Source organism: Heterocephalus glaber, unplaced genomic scaffold (assembly GCF_053883595.1).
Source record: "Heterocephalus glaber isolate CG9 unplaced genomic scaffold, H.glaber_assembly_v1.0 deba00001461, whole genome shotgun sequence".
NCBI classification, from domain to species: Eukaryota; Metazoa; Chordata; class Mammalia; order Rodentia; family Bathyergidae; genus Heterocephalus; species Heterocephalus glaber.
In genome coordinates this window covers 10,000,001-10,022,685 of record NW_028258308.1, presented here as the reverse complement: position 1 = coordinate 10,022,685, position 22,685 = coordinate 10,000,001, and the positions used below count along the sequence as shown (strand labels likewise).

Sequence of the window (22,685 nt, the reverse complement as noted above, 5' to 3'; positions counted from 1 at the left end):
CTGAAACATGTTGACTTGTCATTGCCATGACTTTTTCTTTTTGTTGGATTCTCTCCCTTTGCATTTAATTTCTTGTCGTGCCTGATGCATTCATTCAGCAGGGCTTCCTGGGGTTGTTGTGATCCTCATTGTCTTTTCCTAGGATATTGCCTAAAATTTTTTGGAGTGCTAGTTTGATATTCATGAAATTGCTAAGGTGCTCTTTGTCATGAAAGTATCTTATTTTTCCATCAATTTTGAAAGGTAGTTTTGCAAGGTACATCAATTTGGGTTGGAGGCTGTTTTCTTTTAGGGCTTGAAATATGTCACTGCAATCTCTTCTTGCCTTGAGGGTTTGCATTGAGAAGTCTGCTGTGATTCTGATGGGCTTTCCTTTGTATGTGATTTGTTTCCTATCTCTAACTGTTTGTAGAATTTTGTTCTTCTGTTGGGTTTCTGGAATCCTATTATATGGCTCTGTGTAGATTTTTTTTTTTTTGATCAAGGCTATTTGGCATCCTATATGCCTCACTTATCTGTATGTCAAGTTCTTTTCCCCTGCTTGGTAAGTTGTCTGCCATCATTTCTGTGAACAGTTTTTTTTATGTTGTCTGTACTCTCTCGTTTCTTCATCGACTCCAATCAGTCTTATGTTATTCTTCTTTGCATCATCTAGCAGCTGCTGGGTTGATTTCTCATGGTCCCTTACTATTTTAAAGAAATTTTTCTTTTCCTGGTCACTAATTGCAATCTTATCTCTTATATCTGAAATTCTGTCCTCACATTGCCTCATTCTGCTGCATAAACTTTTAATGGAGTTTTTAATCTCCTGGAAATCTGTTTGTATCTGTTTTATGGATTCCATTTGTTTCCTATGTTGGGATTCCATCATGTTCCTCAGCTCCTGTATTTTTTTTTTTTTGTACCAGGGATTGAACTCAGGACCTTGCACTTGTGAGGCAGGTGGTGGAACCACTGAGGTAAATCTACGGCCCAACTCCTCTAATTTTTTTTATATGTGTCCTCTCTAGATTTATTAATCATGTCTTGCACTATGGGAACAATCCCTGCTGTTATCTGATAAGTTATTTCTGATTTCATTTTTTCCAGATCCTCTTTTATTGGCAGTTCAGGGAGTCCAGGTGGTTCAGCATCAGATTTTTCCATCTCCTTTCCCTTAGGAGTTCCTTTAGGTGATCTGGAAGTCTGGTTTTGAGTCTCGTTTACATGTCTTCTCATTTCAGTGTGGTGTGGGGTGTGTTGCTGGCCCCTGTGTGGCTCATTTCCTCGGCGCTGTGGGAGGCCCTGCTCCTCAGTGCTGGGGGTAGTGGTATGGCCGCCAGGAAGGCTCACCTCCTCGGCACTGGGGGCGGCTCTGTTCCTCGCTGCTGTGCAAACTAATAGAGTGGACTCTCAAGTTACCACCAGCCTCCACCCCTCAGCACCTTTAGCACCTTCTGCCTCCAGGATTTTCTTAATTCAGTCAAGTGGATGATTAAAATTAAATGGCACAAATTAGAGCAATTGTAAACAACACAAAGTTGAATTATTTTTAAAAATCTATTCTGCACATCTGTTATTTGCTTAGACTTTAATATATTTTAAATTTTTTAATATTTTGTACAATGTGTGAGAACTGGGTCTAGATTTAGTTTTTGCATATGTATTTCTAGTTATTCTAACACCATTAGTTGAAAAGACTATCTTAGACCTGGTATGTTCCTTTTGTTCCTTTGTCAAAGCTCAATTGAGTATATAGTGTGAGTCTGTTCTTTTTTTAATTTGTCAATATTTTTGCAAATACCATAGTTTTTATTATGCAGCTTTATAATAAATCTTGAAGTTGGGTAGCATTACTCCACAACTTTTGTTCTCTCAATATTAAGTAAACAATGATGGATCTTTTGCTCACCAAATAACCTGTAGAATCAGTTTATTAATGTTCAAAAGATAACCAGCTGGGATTTTTATCGGGATTTCATTGGGTAAATTGGAAAGACTGTGATTTTAACAACATTGAGTCTTCTTATTCACAAGCATAGAATATCTGTCCACTTCTTTGATTTCCTTCATCAGAGTTTTATAGTTTTCCTTATACACAGTTTTTAGGCTTATAAATAAGTATTTAATTTGGTAGAGAAACACTGACCTGTTTCTGATGCTGCAACTATATTGTCAAACTGTTTTTTTTTTCTAGTATGCTTTATAATTTTTGTGATAGGTGGACATGTTGTAATCATGTAAAAGGAAATGCTTTAAATAGGATTTTAACAATACAATGGAAATGTATAGAGGCTGGGAAAACACTCCATAGCCCTGTCATTAGGTTTCAGTTTTTGGACCAGTGGTTCTCAGCTACCACCATCACCACCACCACACTCCTTAGGTACAACAAAATAGCTGTAGGCAGCTGGAATTGCTCATCATGATAACCTATAGCAGGCTGGGTTGGATATTTTCCTTTCTACAGATAGGTAAATCTCTGACAAACAACCATTAAAAACAACATCTCATAAAAGGTTGGAAAGGCATCCATGATTGTTTTTCCTGATGTGTATAACATTCAGACTTCTTTATAATGTGCCTCTATCAATTCATCAATTCCAGTTCAGGTTTTCGTATGCTGGCACTAGTTCACAGAGAGGTTTAGGATTCCGTTTTTGTGTTTCTGCTCTAGTAAGTTGTGATTCTCCAGCTCTCTAATTTTAGGGACAATGGTTTGTCACTGTGATATCTGTTCCCTAATGAACTGAAAAAGAGTTGTTGATTTTTCAATTTGTTTAGCTTTTTACTCTTGTTAAGATGAAGTGGCGATTTCTATGCTCTGTACATACTGGAAAAGAAAGGAAGTCCTCTGCTTACTTCTTATTTATTAAAAATTTAGATTTATTGAAATCTATGCCAATACAGTTTAACTATTAGTAAATCTTGATTTATTATTTTTTAGTTCCCCAAATTAGGTAATACAAGGATTTCTATGCTAGCATAAAATCTGGGATGTCTTTGTTCTAACACAGCTTTTATAGGTCTTACAGTTCAACAATTTAAATTCTTCTAAACTTCAGAGTTGATTTCCTTCCCATCATGTACTAATAAAAGATGAAATTCAGAGTTAAATAACTTGTCTAAGTCAGCCATTATAATAATAATTAAGACAAAACAAAATGGCATTTTATTTTTAAAAAATCAATGAGTGAAATATAAAAACAAATCATTATCATTAAGAAATATCATTACATTTTAAAATTTGCATTATGTATTCAAATAACTGCTAATATTTGAATTTTCTAGAATATTTTTTCAAGGAGATTATAAAAATATATAACACTCTGTAGCTTGTGTTAAGTGCTATCTACATTGCCAAGGAGATGAAATGAAGTGGCCAGAAGGTTTTGTTTTCTTTATAGTCAGCATGAATGTTTATACAATTAATGACTTTACATGACAGAAAACAGAAAATATTCAATTGAAATTATACTTTGCAATGTATATTTATAATTTTAAATATAAATCCTACAAAATATGTCACCTATAACAGCACATAAAAATACACCATTGTGACAAGTATTCAGGTATTACAATAACCCTTTATTATCTTCACTTCAGAATATGTTTCATTTATATGTGAACAACGTAAGAATTTTCATGTCTCTTCCCAACATTTGTTGATTCAGAAAATAATATTTTGGCCCAGAAATAACACTCACAACTGCAGCTCACTGAGCAATGAAGATTTATAATGGATTCAGGAAGAAAGCTTGAGCATTGGTGTCACCAGCCCAAATGCAACTGACAGTGCCACTGGCAACTGCAGCCTTTACAAGGATATTATTTTCATATTTTTAACATAAACTATTTTTATTTCAACCTCACACCATATGAAACACACACACACACAACTCTTTACCCTTAGATTTAATAGGGATATATGGTAAAGATACTTTGTATAATAAGTAAATAAAATGTAAAACAACAAGTACTAAGAGTATATCTACATTAGTTTTCCACAGAAAATAAAGCTCACTTATAAAACGATCATAATAAAATATTATATATACATAAAATAGTATAGTTACATACTGCCTGAATTAAATTATAAAAGTAAATCAAAATCAAGTTCATCTAAGTGTACAGCATGGATTTGAATAATTATATACATATTTTATAAATATTAATTATGCTACAATACAAATGGCAGTTTACTACTCCAAAGATCAAATTCACATTTGTATGTGATTTTTCAAATACTACATATCTAAAAGACAATTTTTAATACAAAAATCCAACTTATCTCTTATTGAAACTTTTAAAAAAATACTCAAAGAAACTCCTATGCTGAATGCTGATTATGTGGGATATATACGCATACACACATAACTTGCAAAATAATAAGCTGAATTTTCAGAAGAAATTAAAGTCAATGTTCATATATTAATATTCTTCACTTAGAATAAGATATCTAATTCTTATCTACATCTGAATAAGAAATAATCAAAACTTGCACAAGGGGCTCAAAGTGACAAAGATAAAATGGTAATTTTAGTGTTAATTTATATCTATACAAAAGAACACCTCTTTTAATATGTCTCAGAACCAAAAATTCATTTACAAAGATTGACAGGAGTATTAAAGGGCAAAGAGAGAAGATTTTGAACTCCCATTATCTCTAAGAGCTATTCCAAAGCCATTTCAAAGAAAAATACATTTTACCAAAAGTATTTTTTTATTAACATCAGTCCCCTTGCCTTCCCAATTAAACTATCATCTCTAGCACCTCCTATGGAGAAACCATACATTGCACTCGAAATCAAAACAAAATAAAACAAATATCTTCTCTTCAAAACATAAGAAATGCATTTCTTATTACAATTAAACTGCACTCTCACATTAGAAATAAAAGATACAGGTACTGTAGTGTGATGTGTGTGTGTGTGTTCAGTGGGGCTTAAAATTAAACTCATAACCTGAAGTATTTCTATTACTTATGAATAAAGCTAGAATTCAGGACACAAATTTATTCACTATTTCTCAAAATTCTTTTCTGAAGAATGCTTTGGGATTCACAAATATGTACTATTCTTAGTTATCCAGAAATGTTTACCAGGTTGTTCTACAGCTATGAGAAGTGTCTGAAAAGAGCTCAAGAGGTGCCACACTGCAGAAGATTTACAAATAAAAAGTAGTATAATGAGGAAATATGGTGTCACTGGTGTGATTAAAATGGGGACTGAAACAATAAGACAGAAAAAAATACAGTACTGCATATCTTTAGCAGCACAAGTCCTTGAACAAGGCCTTTTCTGTTCACAATTTAATGAAAAGAAAAACTCAGTCTTTACGTAATAAATTTTCTATTAAGAAGGTGAACAAATAATATATTCTAGACTAAATCCATTTTAATATAGTGTATTTTTAAATAGCATTTTTTACAGTTGCAATAATATATCAGAATACTATTTGCATAGTTAACAGTACAATTCATTTTGAAACATAATCGCCCAAAAATTTATCAGAAGCAATATAGTACACTTCCTCTGAAGTTTTGCATTTCCTTTGAAATTATTATAATATGTATATAGCATGAATTTAACTTATTTCATTAACATTTTTTCTTTATGTGAAATGACTTGAGTATGCTTCTATTTTTGTACATTAATCACATTGTACAAAATGCCATTTTATATTTCAAGCTGAAAGACAGTCTGAGAACATTACTAAGAATTCATCTGAAACCAGGATGAATGCCTAGGGAAAAATGTGTTTTTCTCAGTATACAATTATAACCATCCTTATATATTATATTCATACCTCTGCTTAAAAATCTATCAAACAACTATATTATTCACCCTGTGAATTTTATAATGCAAATATGTCAACAATATAAGTGGGACAGAATACAGCTGCATGAGAAGCAAAGTAGAAAAAAACATAAAAATCATAATTACAACTTAAATATATCTTACTCTTTGTAGTCCTTCATACCAGTCATCTTGCTCAAACCAATGTGAAATGTAAGTCATCCAAGCCATACAAATTTTCTACTTTAGTCAAGGCAATTGGAAACTCGGCAACAGAATAGTCAGCACCTAAAGTAACAATAATGTGTTTCAACACAAGCTTTACAAAAATCTTTTCTGTGAAATGATGTTCAGTACAAGAGACTAACACTGGACAAACATTTCAGCTGAAACAGTTTTAATAATTTACAAAAAATATTTCTTAAGAGAATGCTATGTCTAAAATATAAGGCTCTGTTCAAACAAGAAAAAAATCAAATAAAAATTATGTTGTGTAGTTCCAGAAATGCTATATCAAATATTCTATTAGATTTTTAGGTGCAATAAAAAATCTTGGGTTTTTTTTTTCAAAGAAATGATTTTTAAGAGTTAGCAAATTTAAAATATAGTAAATAATTCTCATTAAAAAGTATCAAGAAGTAGCTATTGTGTGCCAGATAAAAAGGTATTAATTTTCACTGTAATGAATTTATAATAGTATAATAAATACACACTTAGTGCCTGCATGATGACTAAATATGTTTAACAATTCAAGTTTGTGTTTTTTCACTTAGAAATGCCCTAAGGGACTTGGTCAGCAACTTCCCTACAAGGAAATGAATAGTAATTATTATAGGGTTAGTATCCACTTTTATGGGATGCATTTCTTTAGATCCCTTCCAAGTTTCAATAATATGTGCCTTTAGTTCAAATTAAATACTAGTAGATGACAAACTTCCCTAGTACTGCCTATGTCAAATTTATTCAGCAAGAACTTTTGTATCTTCTAGAAAAAAATGAATAACACATGATTCTTTGCTTTGGGGAACTCACAATTTATATCTACACAAATGATCACTATCCAGTACTTACAGATACAGATATTAAGATACACAGACAAGAACAAAGGCTCTGTGAGAACTAAAAGAGCAGGCAGAATAGCCATGATCTTTGCTCAAGGAACACATCAAAGTATAAAGAAATTAAGTAAAAGACAAAACATAAAGAAATTAAGTAAAAAACATATATAGAATTAAGCAAAGAAATTTAAATTTAATTTAAAGAAATTAAGCTGGAAGCTACTGGAGTTTCTTATAGAAGCAAGGGCCCATTCTTAAGCATTTTGACCTGAGCTTCAAGCAGACATTAACTGAAAAAAACATTTAGAGATTAAGGAATCACAGTAAAGATAAGACTGTTCTCAACTAGTCATGGTGATACTTGTATTTCACATAAGTAGTTCTATCTATGCCAGAACAAAAGTTGCCTTACTTTTTTTGATGTGGAGAAAATGCTCCAATTGTTCCCTCTCTCCCTCTTCCTGTTTCCCCCTCTCCTTCCTCCTAACCTGCTTCCTCTCTCTTCTGCTTCCTCTCCTCTTTTCTCTCTTCCTCTCCTTCAGTCTCTTCCTCCTCCACTTATTTCACCATTCCTGTCTTCCTTTCCCCTTTCTTCCTTCTCTTTATTTTTCTTTTTCACTTTTTCTGTTCTCCCTCCCTCACTCCCTTTCATTCCTCCTCTTTTCTTTCTTTTTGCTTCTTTGACCTCTGTAGCAGTGTAAATGTTTGAAGATCACTTGGAACTTGTTATATGTTGGGTGAAGTATCAAAACCTTACAGAGGATATTTTGAAGTACAGATATTTTCTAGTACAGCAAGATATTTCTATTTACCCTGAAAAGTAAATAATTTCTTCCAGAAGTGAATAAAACTTTAGAGAATTACATTCATGTCATTTTTATTCTCTGTACAACATGGTAGCACCATATTAAATGATGTATTTTAAGCTTTTTAAGCAATTAGGTGATTAACAATCAGCTAACTGCAAAATGATTGTCAAGGAATGAGCTGGAAGCAAACAGAAATGCAAGATTGACACTGTGATCGTATATCTTTTGAACTAGAAGCCTTTTATATCTAACATTATGTTCAATTCCTGAGATTGAAATTTGAGCTAATCTTCTATTTTTGGTTTTGTAATTTTGTATAATAATGGCAAATAGTTTGCAGCTCTTATAACTCCCTGAGGTGCAAAGGTGAACCCTTTAGCTGACCTCAGAGGGGAGGGCTGTCATGATCACTTTGCAGTAGCTAAGACAAGAAGGAAAAAGTCACGATGGCACTTGCATCTCAGTATCTATGTCTAAGTGTCTCATTGACCAATAGTTAATGAAAATGACAAAATAAATTAATTCATAAAATGTTTACTCTTAAAATTAGTGATAGAAGCAAATAAAATATTCAAATGACAAGTATCATTATGTAGAAAAAATAAAGATAATGAAGTAAAGCCTATGGCAACATTACAAACTTACTGCTGGCATTAAATATCCAAACACTCAAGTAACACGTGGCCTGATTGCTGGTCTTGATTTTCGCATATCTCTCTGCATCTATGTCCTTGCCAAAAGCTCATCATGGGCAGACAATGTATTCTTGCTTGTTGCCTTTGGGCTCGCTGTGTAACTAGATTTGCTGAATTATATGCGGGAAGGTCACCATGTTTTACTCTAAGCCCCGGCTATAGAGCTGTTTCCATTCACACCTTTGTGCTGTGACATCAACACAGAAAGAGCACTCCACATCTACCCCATTGGTCCAAAAAGTGAATGAAAGTCTTAAACTGAGTAAAATGACACATTTTGCCTATTCTCTAAAGCTTGTTGTTAGTCACTTCTACTGTGATTCTACATTTAGATTTTTTTCATACAGTTTCACCTTATATCTCAGGCCAAGATATTGGTTTAATCCTCTGGAATTTTGGTATGTGGAGGTTATTGTTTTGTCTAGTAAATTCCTGCCCTCCAAATTATACATTCTTATCCACTATATTAGCTGTAATTCTTAGTATATTCTAGTCAGCCCTCAATTCCTGTAACTCACAACACAGTAATAATACTTATTTAAAACTTCCTAATAAGTGAGGTGAAATGTAAAATAAACACGGGCCGTCACTTATTCAACCCATCAGGGTAAAATGAAATGTAAAATATATGATATTGTTTGAAATCATCTTCTTCTGTATATTTGTATTCATCCTGACTGGAATCACAGTTAGGTGAGTTGAAGGGAGGAGAGGGATATGTAAAAAAAGAGGCTCAGGAAATGTCAATATTCCTCAGGTTGAAAGTGTTTGCCCAAGTGTACACGGATCTGGGGGCATCTGTCTATTCTAAATATGAATATGTATTTCTCTCAAGGACTCAGGATTAGAGGAAGGCAGATGTCAAAAGCAATGAATTACTGCTGTTTTGGGAAATTGTTCATCTTAACTGGATTAAAAGCATACAATCAGAAGAAAGACTTGAGGCAGAGAATATATAGCTTACACAGTGTGCTTTGAATAGTTGGAATGATTCTGAGTTTTGAAGAAATAAAAAGTTGTTACAAGACTTTTGCTTCTAGCAATAGCAGGTGTGTGTGTGTGTGTGCATGTGTGTGTGTGTATGTAACCTCCCCACTGAGAACAACTAGAAAAGCTGGCTAAAAATTTTTAAAATCTAAACTCAAGATCTTAGAGACAAAGGATGTCTACAGAGCAAGCTAAATACTGTATGTGGTGTGTGTGTGTGCAGGCATGCATGTATGTGCGTGTGTGGTGTGTGTGTGTATGCGTTTGTGTGTGTACCCATGTGTGCATTTCCCCTGGGAGAATTTGATTATATAAAAATAATAAAAGGACTGGCTGGAATATTAAGAAACTACGAGATTTTGGTAACATCATCAGGTGGGAGGGACAAAAACTGGAGTTCAGATTCTGCCAAGGAATGATGACTTGATACTAGTATCCTTTCAGTAAGGATCACCTGGGTCTATACTTAAAGAATAACAAACAAATGGACACAGACTGCTCCTCACAAAGACTTCAGCTTTGTATAACAGAAGAAAGCTGTACAAAGAAAGGTAGGATTTGAAGTTTTAGACAAAAATTAATTTCCATGTCTAAAGCATAATGGTACATAAGGAGACATAACCATACACATGAACAGATAAGCAGTAATAAATGATGGAAAATCATGCATATCATAAGAATTGTGGATTTACTTTATATATGAGAGAGAGTCTTTGAAACATTTTAAACATGATATTGGTGACATTAGATGTTGTGGCTTACAAATATACTAAAACTATTAACAAAAGGCTTGTGGGGGAGAGGGTAGCAAAACACAATGTGATAGATGGAAAAGGATGAAGAGCTACCCTAATAAGCTAATGGGAAGTAAGAGACAGGGAGGACTAAATTTCTGCCAGAATGAATGACTCAGCACCACTCACTGGAAGAAGAGCATTTTGTGGGAGAAACAGAAATTGGGTCTGGGTTAAAGCTCTATCAAGATATTGTGTAGGTCAGCTTTCCTCCATTATAGCAAATACCTGAGATAATCAATTTATGAAAAGAAATGCTTTGCTTTGACTCACAGAATATTTTCAGTTCATGATTTGTGGCCCTATTGCTTTTGGGCCTGTGACAAGGTAGAAGATCGTGAAAGGAGCAGGTGGTAAAGCAAAATTGCTCATTTATGGCCATGAATCAAAAGAAAACAAGCAATGGGTCAGGGTCCCATTATTCCATCCAGGGGCCTGCTAGGATGACCTACGGACCTCCCACTAAGCTCTACCTTATAAGGGTTCTACCACTTCCCAAAGTGCCACGTGGGGAACCAAGCCTCTACCATATGGATTTTAGGGGACAATCAAAATCTAAACTATCACAGATATACTGAATTTAGAGTTTTCACAGGTCTTCTAGGTGGAGACTAGAATTCACAAATGATGGTGTGAAGGGAAAAAACTGGAGGTCAGCTAGAGACCAATGCTTCATACACAATTTTGAACTATACCAGGGTGCAAAGGACAAGTAGAGGAAAGAAGAAAACTGAAAAGATTACTGAGAGATGAAATAAATAAATAATTTTTATCAAAGTAATACGCTAAATGCGGCCAACTAAGTTTAAGATTGAAATCTTTACCCCATATCTGGGGATTAAGAAGTAGTTTATTAAAATTAGTAAAGATGGTCAATCATCAGTTCTCATCTTCCTTGTTACTTCAGCTGCAGTAGTTGCCACTTTGATCAGAGGTGAATCCATCCTCTTGAAACACTTTCACTTATCCTTCAAAAACATTCTTTTAGTTCTGTCCCCTACTTGAGTGCATTTTTGTTCTCTCTTCCTTTCTCTCCTTCTCCCTCTCCCTCTCCCTTTCCTTCTCCTTCCCCTATTCTGCACACTTATTCTCATGGTTAGCCCATCAAGTATTAGGGTTTTGAATACCATATAAATTTATCACCAAGTTTAAACTTCCAGTCTGAAGATCTTCCTGATCTCCAGACTCATATATCTAATTTTCTATTTAACAACCTCAATGGGATATTAAATAGAATTTCAAACTTAATTTATTGAAAACAAAATATCTGATATTCCTCACAAAATATGTTCCTACTTGTTTTTTTTATACATTATTTTATGGCCACCAATCTGACTACAGTAAACTGTGATGAATAAATATAAAGAACAGCTGATGTTTTCAAAATATGCTTCTATGAACCTTCTGGCGATAAAGGTACTCAAAATATAAATTATTTAGTGGGGATCTGAATGTGTCTGTTGACATTTTAGTAAAGCTATAGATATGAACTTTCCAAAGCATTAAGAGATAAAGAATTTACGTTACTATTAAAATAATTTTTCCCATTCTGATGCATTTTTTAACTAGTTTACATTGCATTTCTTACTTATTAAAAAGTCCAAGACAAAGAACTAGAAAAATAAGCAGCAAAACATAATTTTAATAAAAACTTTTATTTTTTATACTCTAGTTGAGGAATTTTGCTTCCCCAAGTTTCAATATTCGAGGGCCTATTTTGTTCCTAGGTTCAATGTGTCTGCAGTCACCTGTGTTACAGAGGCATAGAAGTATTCCAGGTTAAAACAGCATACCTAGCAGATATTGACAGTCTCTTGAAACTTTCTATTTAAAAACAGTAGTGAACATTTGTTGTTTGCCTTCCAAGAAATCTCCATTTCTTTCTTTCTGCAATAGCTCTATGTATGCACTTGGTAATCTACTCTGCTTCAGTCCAGAATTAAGTAAAACACTAGTCCCTAAAGTATATCTGGTGATTCATATTTAAGCTAATCATTTCTTGGACATTTTGATGGTAAATGATAGGAACATAACTACAGGAAATTTAGGATTTAGTAAGAAGCATCAAAAAAGAGGGTCTCTGGTATGTGGACTTAAAACATAAATAGTCTGAAACCATATATAAGTCAACTCTCTTGCTGCCATGAGGAGACTTCTAGAATTGCCAGGAGCTTACTTTCTGTAGCTTGAAAAAAGCCAGCACAATTAAAGGGTCACGACTTTATCAATGGAGACTGACTCTAACTATGAATGATAACAGACAACCTCAAACTCTCTGCTTAGATTTTTTTTGTTACATGAATTGGTAATATATGCTGTACTTTATGTTGCCTACAAACTGAAACAACAATCATTGGCATTTATAACAATATGGGGAAAAAACCACACATAAAAGGACTGAAATAAGGTCTAACATCAGCCACATTTCAATCTAGGAGGAATTTCTACTAAATACAAAGATACTACCATGGGAGTGCCACAGGTGCGTCATGCTGCTAGAAGTTTTGAAAGACTCTCTATCAGAAAGTCTGCGCATATACACTTACTTGTTATTGCCTCACTAAATGTCCTCAGTTTAGTAAAATGAAAGATTTATGTCTACCAGAAAATAATAGAGCTATGGCACAGGAGTCATAGCATTTCTCTTTCTCATTTTTATTATGCAGTTTTTCTCTGTCTTTCTTCCCTTGGCCCATGACCCCCATCCATATCTACTCAAGGACTATGGCTCTTAAAATAAAATAGGAAGAAAAGTGACATGAGATAGTAGTACCCCACCCTAGGGAAGTGCAACTTCTTAGCAATATATTGTAGGTGGAGGCAAAAAGGAAAGATTTTTTTCATCAGTTTAACTCAGTGTGGAAAGGAGAAAATTCCATCTGAGTACAACAGAGTCATAGCAGATAAAAAAGGCCTGCTACATAAAAATGAGGGCATTGAAACAAAATTTCTATCAAAGTTGATATAAGAAAATCAACTATGACAATATGGTGATTAATTGATCCATTATTCAAAAAGATTTTGGGGCCTTTGTCTTTTGGTAATGAATAACCTATATTGGTCTCTTCTCATTCAAGAATAGGAATGCACATATGGCCAGCTAAGATAATAGGGCTGGAAGATCAGACTGATAAAATAGTGGTCATGAAGAAAATAAAAGGCAATAGTATAATAAAAATCCACATCGAAGCAGAGTTTTTTAAGTGTTATATAAAAAGGTAGAAAACTCATAATTATCATGATTTCCCACCACTGCACAAAGAATTAAGCGACCAGTTGTGTAATGAGTAATATTAAACAGAAGAACTATTGTGATTTCACTGTCCTGTATCATACATATGTGAAGAAAAACAGATATTCTCATAAATACAAAGATTTAGAAGACAATTTACCCATGTTATGTTCCTTTAAAAATTAAAGGTTATTGAAAAAGTAATCACAACAAAGAACTCAAATACAGAAAGTAATATGATTTTTAAAATATATCAAGCAAAGAAATCTGAATATGGTTTTGAAAACAGAAATGACTAATTTTTGGAAGAGAAGCCAAGCAACATAAAGTGTTATATAATTTAAAAGTCAAAAACCTAAAAGTTGTAAATTGTTTTCTAGAAACCAAGATTTAGGAAAAGAAGAAAGCAAAGGTATAATAAATTTCCCATTTTACAAATGTAATTAATTGACATAATTTGTTTCTTGATATTTAGGGAAAAATTGACTCAAAATATTAGGGAGAAATTGGCTCAAAGTCATTTTTATAATTTAAAAAAACAAACATGAAGCAATAAATCTTGAAACAAGATTTTAAATTCTAAATTTTATGTTAAAATACACTGGCTGCATCACTTTCCTTATTGCTGGGACAAAACACCTGATGCTTTCAGCTTAAAAGAGGAAAGGTTTATTTTAGCTCCCAGTTTGTAGGGGTTTCAGTCCCAAGTCAGTTGGCAGTCAGCAGGTAGCCTAAGGTAGGGTGGCATGGTAATGGGTCATGGTGGAGGGAAAGCTGCTCACCTCATGGCAACCAGGAAGCAGAGAGTGAAGGGAGAAACTCCAAAGGGAGATCTTCCCTACTAGGTCATCCTTCTAGTGACCTGCCTCTTCTGACAAGACCCCAACTCTTAACATCTCATTTAGCCACAGTACTGCCATGATTCAATCACCCTTCAAAAGCCCTGCCTATGAGCATAGGAAATTTGGGGGGATATCCTGATATAAACCATAACACATACCATATACAAAGTAGGTATGAACATTTATATAAAACATCTTAAAATATAAAGAAAGATAATTGATGATTTGAAAAAGTATATTAGTTAAATTAAATGGCACATTGAAGTTATATACCTTAAATGAAAATTTTGCATATATACATACATCCATGTACATACATTAAATACTAAAAAAGTGTATCACAAGCTAAACAGTTGGTTATTTCAGAGCCTTAAGACTTGGAGAAATGTAATATTCCTTTGACTTATTTTTATTTTTGTAATTTTAATAATCATTTCATTCAGTAAATAAGTATTTATTAATCAATAACTACTGTTAGGCAGGCACTGAATAAAAAGCACTCAACAAAACAGATAAAAGTCTTTCTTCCCTTTATTTGTATAGGAGGGAATTAAAAAGTGAGGAAAATAAATACATAAATGATATATAAGATAATTCGTGGTACTCTATAGAGGAAAAAAGTGCACTAAAGAGAATCAGAGGTTCTAGAAACATAGCTCACATTACAATCTTTTAAAAGATGGTATGGGAATGTCTCACATAAGTATTGATATTGAGTGAACATTTGAAGGAGAGAGAGCTAAATATAAAGATACACTATGGAAAATCTTGCTGACTACATGGAAGAGAAACAGCAAAACTCTGAAGCACATTTCTGGAAGGTTTAAGACATTGTAAGAAAAATTAATAAAAGTGCCTAAAATGTATATTAAAAAGTCAGAGATATACCAGCATAGTATGATTCAGAAAGTTTTGTTCAAATTACTTTTATACTAGTCTAAGTTTTTTAAATTTCCTGTGAAATGTATTGCATTTATTATTCAACCCCTCCAACAAAAACTGTAAAATGTCTCATTGAAAAATCAGTACTGAATATTTGAAATATACTATATACTCAGAACTATGCAAAAATCTTTAATTATATAAATAAAATGTGATTATTATTTGAGAAAATATTTGAAAAATAAAGAAAATTTGAAGAATTTTTTAAAATCAGCCACTAGCTCACTAATTTTGAAATCTTATTTCTGGCACCCTATAATTCTAACTGACCATTAGTCTCATTGTGAAAATAGAGTCATAGAATATTAGTCATAAATAGGATTTTTTAAAAATGTCTACATCAGTTCATCTCAACATGTGTTTCTCAGGTACTTTCCAATACAGTTACCTTAGAAACTTGCTACAAATGCAAACTTCTAGATCAGATCCTATATCTAAAGAATCATAATCTTGGAGTGGAGTTTTTTAGCATTACCCCCAGAAGGTTTATATGTACAACAGAGAACCCCTACCTAGTCAACAACAGTAGAGATAATTTACCATGAAAACTACTTGTGCTATCTTCTACTAACAAAATTAGGCGCTTTTTTTATCATTCTTGTCATTCTACCATTCTTGAGTTTAACTTTTAGGTGCTTAGCATGGTATTTTGTCTAGCCATTCTCATTATATGTCAAATCATGATGTTCTTAAAAGCTTATGTGATAAAATAGGTCAAGGCAAGTACAGTATTACCCTACATTGAAATCCTGGATTAGGTAGCAAATAGAAAAGGATAAGGTTATGATGGTAGTTCACACAATGACCACTTTTACTAGTATAAATTCTAATTTGAGGGGCAAAAATTTAATATGTAAGATTAAGTATTGTATATCAGAAAAGCAGGATACTAAATCAAAGTGGGAGGAATATTAATGCAGTTACCTTTACTACACATCTGCATATATTTATTTTTATAGTTTCATATATTTTAACCACCAAAATAAAAATTATGTGGATCCAAACAATGCAATTACATTTATCTACTTCCTTTTGTGTTACAACATGGAAATCATTTTTTTAATTTCACTGAAGATGTAATCCACTTTACTTAAATAGGCTCATTCATAATACCTCCAATGTGACCATTCTGAGAGAGTCAGACAAAGAAAAAGGAGAAAAATCACAAATTTCATTCATGAACTAAGAAGTTACAACTAAATATTTCATTATGAAAGTAAATATTTATCACAGAAGGTATAGAATTATTTCCTTAATGGAGTGCAGCAATAAATGTACAGCCTTATCTTTATAAATAGATTTATTCTTCATGAAGGAAGGCTTGAGCTGTGCTCTAAACAGTTCTGTAAACCCAAGGACCCTTGCTCTTCTCTAACTAATCTAGTTTGTGAACTGGGTTTTAGAAGTAAATATAGGCAGAGCCCTGAAATAACTCCTAAACTTTGCTAAGTAAAGGTTTGTATCAACTAATATTGGACCTATGCATAGAAAATATATGTTGCTTATTGATAGTCTACCTGTCAAGAATTATGCTTAGTAATAAAAGATGAACTAATGCAATTAGTTATGGTGAGACATTATGTCCAAAAATCTACTAAATATTTTAATAAAATATGTCCACTATTATATTTTAAGGTGTTCACTTATTTAACAGTTTATTGCACTCACAAGTAAAGCTTCAAAATTAGAAGAGTATCCATACATAACAGCTCAATAGGTAACCAAGTCCAATGGCATAATGTGCTTCATCTTGGTATTTCTCCAGCTTTGAGAATCACCTGAGTCTTGTTAAAATCCAGATTCCTGGGCTCCTTCCTCAGAAATTCTGATTTGGTAGGGGTATGGCCTGATAAAGCCAAATTGGTTTGGGAGCTACTGATATGGCTGGTCTAAGGTACCCGCTGAGTAACAATGCTGTAGATGGTTTCTAGTACTAAAGTGGAAGAAAGCCTAGAATATAAATGTATCCATAATATTTATATATTTGGTGTTGTCACCTGAATAATGGTGTTACATTAACTGGTCTTTAAAGATTCTTTCAGCTTAAATTATTAAAAGGCTTCTTCAAATCTGCTGTCATGTTTATCTTTAAGAAAAACACTGCATAATTTTTCATTAAGAGTCACTAAAAAAAAGTCACTCAAAATGTACTTTAAGTGTTACAATTGAATATTAGCTATTTTATTAATCAGGTATTTAATTATATCTGAGTGCTTTGTGTAATGAGAGTTATTTTCCATTTCCCAACTTGAAAGTGAATTTTTTGTGTATGATACAAAATTGAACTTATCATATATAATTGGAAATGAGCTTTCCTGGAATACTAGCACATCCTCACAATTTAAACTGTCAAGAATTCAGAAAAGAAAATGCCTAAACATAAGGAAAATTGAGAAACTATAATCAGTTTTCTATCTTTGAGCATTTGAGTTTGTGAAATAAGTGTTCAGGATGATTCTCAGTGACTCGTGGGAATTTATTTCAAAGTACTCACTGTTATTATACCCTCATCTATAAGTCAGAATTTATTTCATGTATCTTTTGGTAGGATTTCCGTGGACATGCCAATTATCAAATATCATTAGAATAGCAAATAACACTGAGGAACTATCTTCTACATTTTCTTACTGTAGAAGATTTATAGTACTGTCAGTTATATGTTATATTTCTTAAATTAGAATGCACAATTTTAGGAGATAACTAGCTTATAAATCACATTTCATAAGCAAATGTAAAATATTAAAAAGTAAGGCCTTTACCACTACATACAAAAATCATTTCACGCAAATAGCTGATAATGTGACATACAGATGGCATGTGTCAGCCAACTGTGGCTCCAAGGTCAGGTTTGCTATGTTTTGTTTTGTTTTTTGCAGTCTAGTCTGTTATGCATATTTGAATGTCTCTTCAATTGGTAAAATATTTGTTTTTCACTGAAATCTGGTGAAAACATTTTGAACCTTCTCTTCTATTTTGACAGCCTATCCATTAGCATTTAAACTGTTAAATCTTTCTAATAAATCATAATGGGACTTTTTTCTTTCAATATATAATGGCATTTAATAGCTTTCCTTACTTTTATTCTCAAATTTACAAGTCCTTCTTGAACCTTTTAAGTAAACTCAATTAACAAAAAAGTTTTACTCTGTTTTGTTTCTCTGTAGAGCTGATTCTCTGGGGAATTTCTAAAATTCTCTGTAGGTATCCATATCTAATTTCTTGCTCACAAATCTCTAAGGTATAATCTCACCAAAAGTGGGAGAACAATCATCATCTTATTATAACAGAACAATTTCCATGCTTTGTTGGAGGATGAAGAGTATTAACCAACTCTTAGTTTAGTATGTTTCTGGTACAAAAGAAAAGAGGAACCTGAGTTAAGATGAAATTTCACTCACCTAATATGATTTTTATGAATTTAAATACTCTAAATAAAATCTTTTCCTGAAAACACATTGAAAGCTGTATGCTTCACTTTAATATTTCAATCTGGTAACTGAAACAGATATGCAAAATGTAAAATGAGATAATTCAGCAGTTGTAGAAAGTTAGGTGTAATGCTTGCATATAATATACATCATTACCATGAATAGCCAAATAAAGTGGTTATTTAATAATGTGATATAGTTACCTTTCTTGTATACATCAGATTTCAAATAAATTCTGAAATATAGGAAGAAAATGTGAATTCTTCAAAATTGTTAGGAAATTTCATTTTAGTCTTCATTACAATGTTTGGGAAAATAAAATTAGGTAATCTGAGGAATTTACATTTATTTTATTAATAATGGCAACCTAATCATTCATGGTGGACTTTGATCTATCAGAGCAAAACAAATGAACACACCAAAAAAAACCACCAAACAAAAAGCAAGAACAGTTCTCACTCTTCTCTGGTGAATTTAAAAATGGCCACTCTAGACTTAGATGAAGGGTTACCAGGAGATTTATAATAAACAGCAATAACACAATGCTAAGCCCTAATAGTTCCTCTATTGGAAGCAGAGGAATTTAAAAACTTAGTTTTCTAAGCTAAATTAACTTGTTACTTTAAAAAGTATTTTAATACACCAATATTTAATCATAAAAAGAATAAAGAATTTTAAAACTTTCAAGTACACATATGTAATGTTTTCTTCAGAGTTCCCCACAATTCTTTAAGAATTTTTTATTCTTTAGGAATTTTCTATTAATATCAACATAGGAGAAACTTTGATAATTATAAATAATAAAATTCAACTAGTCTTTTCTTGTCCTCACTCCAGAAATGTGATTTTTCTTTCCATGAATAGCCTCTGAAATAAGTCATTGCTTTATTTCAACGTAGAAAATCTTCCAGGAACTGTAATGCATTGGCCTAAAACTAGCGTTTGTAACATTAATCTCTAAATAATGCACTAAAGGATGGTACCTCAAATTTTATAGAATTGACTGATTTTCATAATCATTTAATTACTATATTTAATTTTAGATAATAGAACTGGAAAAGTGGCAGACCACTTGTCTCAGATGTCTGCTCTGAAAGAGGTAAGCTCTAATTATATCCATTTCGTACATGCTTGGGCCAATAAGACAGAATCATAAAAAGATAGAATGTTGTTTTATCCCACGCAAGTTGTAATCACTATTAGCCCAGTATCAGTTCCCCTCAAGCAAGGTAGCGGTAAGAAAATCCACAAATCCACAAATCCATACAATCGGATAATATTTAAACCTCTGCTGCATTCAAGTTTACAAATCGTCATAAATTGATTTTCATTTATTGTGTAGTTATTGTTATCCAGCAATCATATTAGAGTATGGAAAGGAGCAATTATAATCTCCTGTTGTTGAGCCTTAAATTAACTCTATTTCGCATCTTTTTAATAATGAACTTGGATTTGTTTGGGGGTCAGGTTTCTCTGAAGGATATTTATCAAAGATTTAGAAATCTAACCTCTCCAAACCTTTGTTAAAGATATATATTTATAGTAATTGTGACTTATTTTTAATACACAAATTTTTAACTAAATTTCAATCAATTTTTAAAAATTAATACAGCAAAAAGTCACCTAAAATTTTTCCTCCTTTTAATGTTTGCATGCAAAAATGTCTGAGTATTTGGGCGCAAGACAAGAAAGAGTGTATATTTTTATGACTCATTTAATGCACAGTATACTTCTTCATATTCTATACCACCTTTTTTTCTGGAACACATTTCATCAACGCTTTCTTGGAGCAGCCCTAACATTTAGACCATCTTCCAAGGTTTAAGTAATCTATGCACAGGTATTTGACTAGAACAGTGATGAGAATGACAATCCAGGCTCTAGAAATACTTAAAAATTTAATCAATGATTTTGGAAGTGGCCATAGTTTACACTCCAGTGGTAGTTCACGTGCATCGACGTTGGCTTCCTACCGTGTCCTGTAAGAATCTTCTGTGAGACTCTTAAACTCAAGGGATTAGCCAATTAGGCACCATCCTCTAGGGCAGACCCCTGCAAGACGCGTATCTCCTTGGGCTTCGACAGCAGGGGCGGTCAGAAGCCCCCAGTACGACGCCACAGCCATTCCAGAATCACCCTCTTCTGCCCTGCGCCAGCCCGGGTCTCACACCCCGTGGCCCCGCAGACTCCTTACCTGGAGGCGGCCGAGCTGAGGACAGCGGACAGTGCTGAAGCGGGCACGGCGGGAGTGCGGGCACGGCGGGAGTGCGAGCACCGCCCTCGCGGCCTGCCCCGTCCCGCTCCGCCCACCCCGCTGCTCGCCCCAGCTCCCAGGGGCGGGGCGCCCGGGCCCGCGGGTTCCCAGGGGCGGGGAGGCGCGCGCCTCGAACCCGACTGCGGCGTCGCGAGGGAGGGGGCTGCTCTCCAGGTACCGCCCCGGCGATCCACGTGACAACCCTAGTCGCTGATTGGAGCGTCTGTCAAGGGGAGGCGGAAGCGGCTCGTGACCCCTGGAGACTTGATAGAAGAGGGTGTAGTGGTTACCTGGCAACGGGGCTGCTCCTCGAAGATGTAGTTTCCTGGAGATGGAATGAGGCTTCAGGTACGGGGTCTGCAGAGAGGGCGAAAGTTCTTACCACCTAACATTCCATACCCAGGCTATACTTTCTAGGAAAATGAGTCAAATGCACAATAAACACCCTGTCTCCTAAGACCCCAGTCTTAAAGCATTGCCTGGAATGTGAATGCAGAATGCTGGCTGTCATCTTGCACTTCTCAACTAGCTCTGTGGGAAGACTCTGTGGGTGAGATTGCTTCTGTTAGTCAAGTTGTTTTCTGGCCTCACAGTGGTGCAGAACTGACATTTTCCCTGTGGAATCTTGTTGAATGGCAATATTTGGTATTAGATTCATCATATGTCTAAAACATCTTTACTACCTATAGCCTTTATTCAGCACGCCATAGTAAAACAGAACGACTTCATGTATTCAAAATGTAGTGTATTCAATAACATCAAGCTTTAATTATATGCCAAATTCTAAATAGCTTTAAATTAATGGTCTACCTCTACGAAGGAATTTCCCTGGACAGAGCTCTTATTCTCCTGTGCAATAGATTCTTCTTTCTTTATTTTTTTTTTAGCATAGTCTCTGATGAGACCATTTCCCACCACTGCTCTTATCCTATTTTGTAAATTAAAATTAAAATATGACTCTCCTTGTGTACAATAGACTTCAGAGTAACTAAGATAAATTCTTACAGCTCTGTTCCCTATATTCTAACAAAATGCCCAATAAATAGCAAGCCTTCAATAAATGTTTGTTGGATAAATAAATTAGCATATAAACTACCACTTAAAATATGAGCATCAACTAAATATATTCAATCTGTTAAGTTAAAATGGAGTTATTTAAAAATTCTTGAAAGTTATTTCAGATGACGATGTTAGGGAGAAAGATTTCTTCCAGGATACTCAGGGAAACTTTAATAAGAATGCTATTTGAACAGGGACTTAATAGACAATAAATATAGGGCTTCACCCAATAGAACAAGAAAGGAGATACTATACAACAGTAGCAGCATTGCCAAAAGCACAAAGAGGGAGAGATACACAACTGACTGAACTAATTTAGACTTGTTTCCCTCCTCTGGAGGAGATGGAGTAGGGTTCCAGAGATTTCAAGGGCTGGAGAGATGTTGAAAGATTAAACTAGAAAAATAAGATGAGCTCAAGGAAGACACAAAATTCCATATTTAGGATTAGCTTTAACCTTAAACCAGAGAAAACTCTTGATGTCAGAAAAATCAGAGCTTTTCCTTGAGGAAAGATACATTGTACTTGCAGAGAGATGGAAGATATGAGTAATTGCAAGAAAATTTCAAGTTCATGGAAAAACATACCCAAGGTCTAAAGATGATGAAAATAAAAATAGTGAAAAGGGAAGACCACAGGAAATATTTCTGTGAAAATACACAGTTTTTCACTCACTACTGAATTTTACGTTTCTTGTTAGTTTTCTTTCTTTTTCTGACAAATATAGAGTAGAATTCCCTTTTCTTCGCTTGTTATTGAAGTACCTTCTTATTTTACCCAAATGTAACTAATCTAGCATATAAATGTA

The 22,685-nt window shown here is 33.7% G+C and overlaps 1 protein-coding gene across 5 annotated transcripts in view; it reads right to left on the bottom strand.

Moving 5' to 3' along the window:
• The window catches only part of Wdr17 (WD repeat domain 17), a 95,471-nt gene extending 74,558 nt beyond the window's left edge, over positions 1 to 20,913 (bottom strand). For 2 of the 5 annotated variants that reach the window (XM_021264942.2, XM_021264943.2), the window contains exons 1-2: positions 20,759 to 20,892; positions 5,943 to 6,065 (exon numbers count right to left, since the gene is read on the bottom strand). In XM_021264942.2, the coding sequence (XP_021120601.1) occupies positions 5,943 to 6,008 (66 nt within the window). In that variant the 5' untranslated portion in view covers positions 6,009 to 6,065; positions 20,759 to 20,892. Of the gene's footprint in view, positions 1 to 5,942; positions 6,066 to 20,758 lie in introns of all 5 variants that reach the window. The other 3 variants (XM_021264944.2, XM_087217018.1, XM_021264945.2) reach the window with 2 other exon arrangements.
• Positions 20,914 to 22,685: the final 1,772 nt, after the last annotated feature.